The sequence below is a fragment of the Sinocyclocheilus rhinocerous genome, unplaced genomic scaffold (assembly GCF_001515625.1).
Source record: "Sinocyclocheilus rhinocerous isolate Xijiao unplaced genomic scaffold, SAMN03320098_v1.1 scaffold2637, whole genome shotgun sequence".
Classification (NCBI taxonomy): Eukaryota; Metazoa; Chordata; class Actinopteri; order Cypriniformes; family Cyprinidae; genus Sinocyclocheilus; species Sinocyclocheilus rhinocerous.
Genome location: NW_015641805.1, coordinates 143219 through 146450, shown reverse-complemented (window position 1 = coordinate 146450; position 3232 = coordinate 143219). Strand labels below are relative to the sequence as shown.

The 3232-nt window shown below is 37.8% G+C and overlaps 1 protein-coding gene across 1 annotated transcript in view; it reads right to left on the bottom strand.

Annotated features, from left to right (window-relative positions):
• Window positions 1-3232, bottom strand: part of LOC107755286 (centrosome-associated protein 350-like) — a 34980-nt gene that overhangs the window by 21168 nt on the left and 10580 nt on the right. Inside the window, exons 8-9 of the mRNA XM_016572034.1 lie at window positions 2196-2320; window positions 745-1637 (exon numbers count right to left, since the gene is read on the bottom strand). Of these exons, the coding sequence (XP_016427520.1) occupies window positions 745-1637; window positions 2196-2320 (1018 nt within the window). The remainder of the gene's footprint in view (window positions 1-744; window positions 1638-2195; window positions 2321-3232) is intronic.

The following is a 3232-nucleotide window of genomic DNA, read 5'->3' as shown; positions in this document are numbered from 1 at the left end:
ACTGCTGTTCCTGAAACCACGCTTTCTTTCTTTGCGTGCACATTTGGGTGCATTATGCTAATATTTCCACATAGTGACATAGATATGTGGGGGCGTGTTAGAACGAGCCAGTTTAGGTAGGCATGGCTGACTCTTAACTTTTATAAAGAATATCTCTTTGGATTTGAGACTTTAGTCTTTGCAACTTTACAGATCTTCTTTATGCACCAAGAGCTTGTAACCCTCCAAAGAGAAAGGAAAACTTGATACTGAAAACTGATTCTTGTGAATCAAAACAGCATATTACAATTATTTCTGAAGGATCATTTGAAAGTGAAGACTGGAGCAATTGCAGCTTTAAATTCAGCTTTGCCATCTCAAGATTATATATATATATATTAAAGCAGAATGTAGTAAAAAAAATCCAATAATATTGCACAATATTACTTCACTTTTCATTAAATAAATGCTGTTTTATAAAAAAAGTATCATATACATAAAGTGAGTCTTGTACACATCAGTTAGAATGAGCTGAATAATAAACACATTTAAGCTGTTTCTAGCAAAAAACAAAAAAATACTATTTATATAGTTTTAAACAAAATTTTTTTCTAAATTATTCTTTAGAAAATATTGTCTAATATTATACTTAAACATTTAAATATTATAGTTTTGACAAAATATGTATAGAAAAATCCTTGTTTGGTCCTGCTATAGTACACAAAGTTAAATAACACAGGTCAAATAAGTTTTTGAAGTTCTCACCTTTGCTGTAGCTCATGTTCTTTGTGAATATATTGATAACACTGTGTGGGCTTCCCTTGGCCAGTTCTTCCCATGGTCCATTGCTTCCTCCTCGTACCATATTTGACACATTAAAGGGCAGGTGCTTCTCTGCCTCTTTCTGAAAGCGTGAAATTGGGTTCAAACTGTTTCCATTCAGATGTGCACTGTATCCTGTGGTTCCCAGTCTTGATTTGGGCAGCTCTTGCAGGTCTTCGTCAGATATACTGCCCTCACTCAGCAGAGGACCCTCACTGATAGAACCTCCGCTGGAGTCCAGCTCAACTTCCTGAACAAAGGACTTTGGAGGAGAAGGGGTCTTGCGTTTGTTTCTAGAGTTGAGGCCAGAAGGTGCAAGTGTTTGTTTGTTCCCAGTCTCCATCCTCTCCCTAAAGCTGTGCAGGTTGCCCACACCTGGAAGGGCCTGATCATAGGTGCTCTGACCCGCAGCAAGCAGTTTTTCAATCCTCTCAACCAGGTCATCAGAATCTGTCGGATTCTCTCTGACTGGCGGACTGACAGGTTTAGCCCAGCGGTCATCATTAGGGATTAAAAGACCCGTGCCTGTATCCCTGGCACAACCGTAGTTTATTCCGGCACCGGCTAGCTTACATGCCTCGCTCTCAATACGGCTGGAGAGAGAGGCAGCTGTGGCCTTAAGAGCCTCAATACGACTCATTTTGCGGCCTGTGGTTGAGGGAAACACTGCATGTGCAGTTAGGGACTCTCTGTTAGGTAGTGAAGGTTCTGGATCAAGTTCTAACAGCTGAGAGAAGATATGGCCAGAAGGAGGTGCTAGGGAGCTGCTGACCCTCAGAGCAGGACTACACTGGTCAGATTGAAGCCAGGGTGACCCTGCAAAACCCAAACCATTCCTACAGAAACAATACAAGACAACAGATTATTAAAGTACAATAATGACAAAAAAAAAAGACTGCTACACAAAAACATTACTTAACATAAAAAAACGTATAGTAAATATTTTAAATTGAGTCACATATGGCATAAATTTTGTAATCTCACCAAAATAATTCATTAGGAGATTCAGAAGTCAGTTTTAATCCATTTTTAGGAACATCCAGTGTTCACAAACTCAATACGCAGAAGACGCCGCCAACTACATGCACTTAAAGGTGGCCATGGAAACCGAAACAGGCTAGCAACAAACACTTCTCGCTAAGCACTGAGCTGACGGATTAATCTGTTCTTACAGAACTACTTGAAATAAGGGCATGTCATCTGTGTAAGGGAATACAAATTACTTCCCATTTAGGGAAAGGAGATATTTTGTTAATCTTTTCAGTGCTTAGAACAGATAAATAACAACAAAAAAAGGTAGCTCTTTGCTTACAGAAGCAGGGTTTTTTAGCAGGAAAACCAAACATTACACTTATGATACAGATGATGTAATGGAATGGGACTCTGTGTTTTACCTGGAGAAAGGAGGCTGGCATTGCCCCGTAAGGGACAGATCACTGCTGGAGGTGGCACTTTGAGGTCGATCATGTCTTTTGTTTTCTTTATCAGACTCTCCAGATGGCTGGTATACTGTTCTCGGCTGCAATGTAACAACAAAAACACTTAAAATAGTGGTCGATCATTATGGATTTTGTCTAGACACCAGGGTGCCCAATAGTTAATATGATCATAATATTCAGTATATAATGTAGTTATACAAGTTTTTTTTTTTAAGAAGTCCCTTATGCTCACCAAGGCTGCATTTATTCATTACAACACAAATACAGTTACAATAGTAATATTGTAAAATATCGTAATTTAAATTAACTGTTTACTATTTTAAATCCTGTGATGGTAAAGCTGAATTAACAGTTTTACAGTTTTCAGTGTCACATGATCCTATATGATACATTTATTATTACTAGTGGTCGATCGATATTGGTTTTTTGACAGCCGACGCCGATGCCGATATCTTGGAAAGCAGGGTGGCCGATGGCCGATATAAAGCCGATATCATTTTATTTATTTTAATATTTAAGAAATTTTAAATCATTTGAAAATGGATTAAAAAATAAATGTGTAAAATAAACATACTTATACTTTAAATTACAAAAGTATTTTTCACAAATAAATAAATATTTAATAAAAATATAATTAAAAAGGAAGTAAACACTGTAACCAACAGGGCACTCAGTATTCTGGGAAGTTTGTGTGCATTGGGATTTGGGAATCATATTTTTTCAAATAAAGCCAAGGTAACACTCATTTTACATACAGCACACAGTGAAAATGACATGAATATGACAGTGGGCAAAAGCATGAAGCGCAGCTTAATTTGAAATCATGAGTTTAAAGTTAGTCGATTGCACGTCTCCAGTGAAGCTGAACTCTCCTCCTGTCAGCATTCAATTCGCACGGATCGACCGTCACGCAGAGAACACGCGATCATGCAGGATACAAATGCACACTTCACAAGATCTCACAGCTGGATTTGACTAAGTTTGATTTTTGA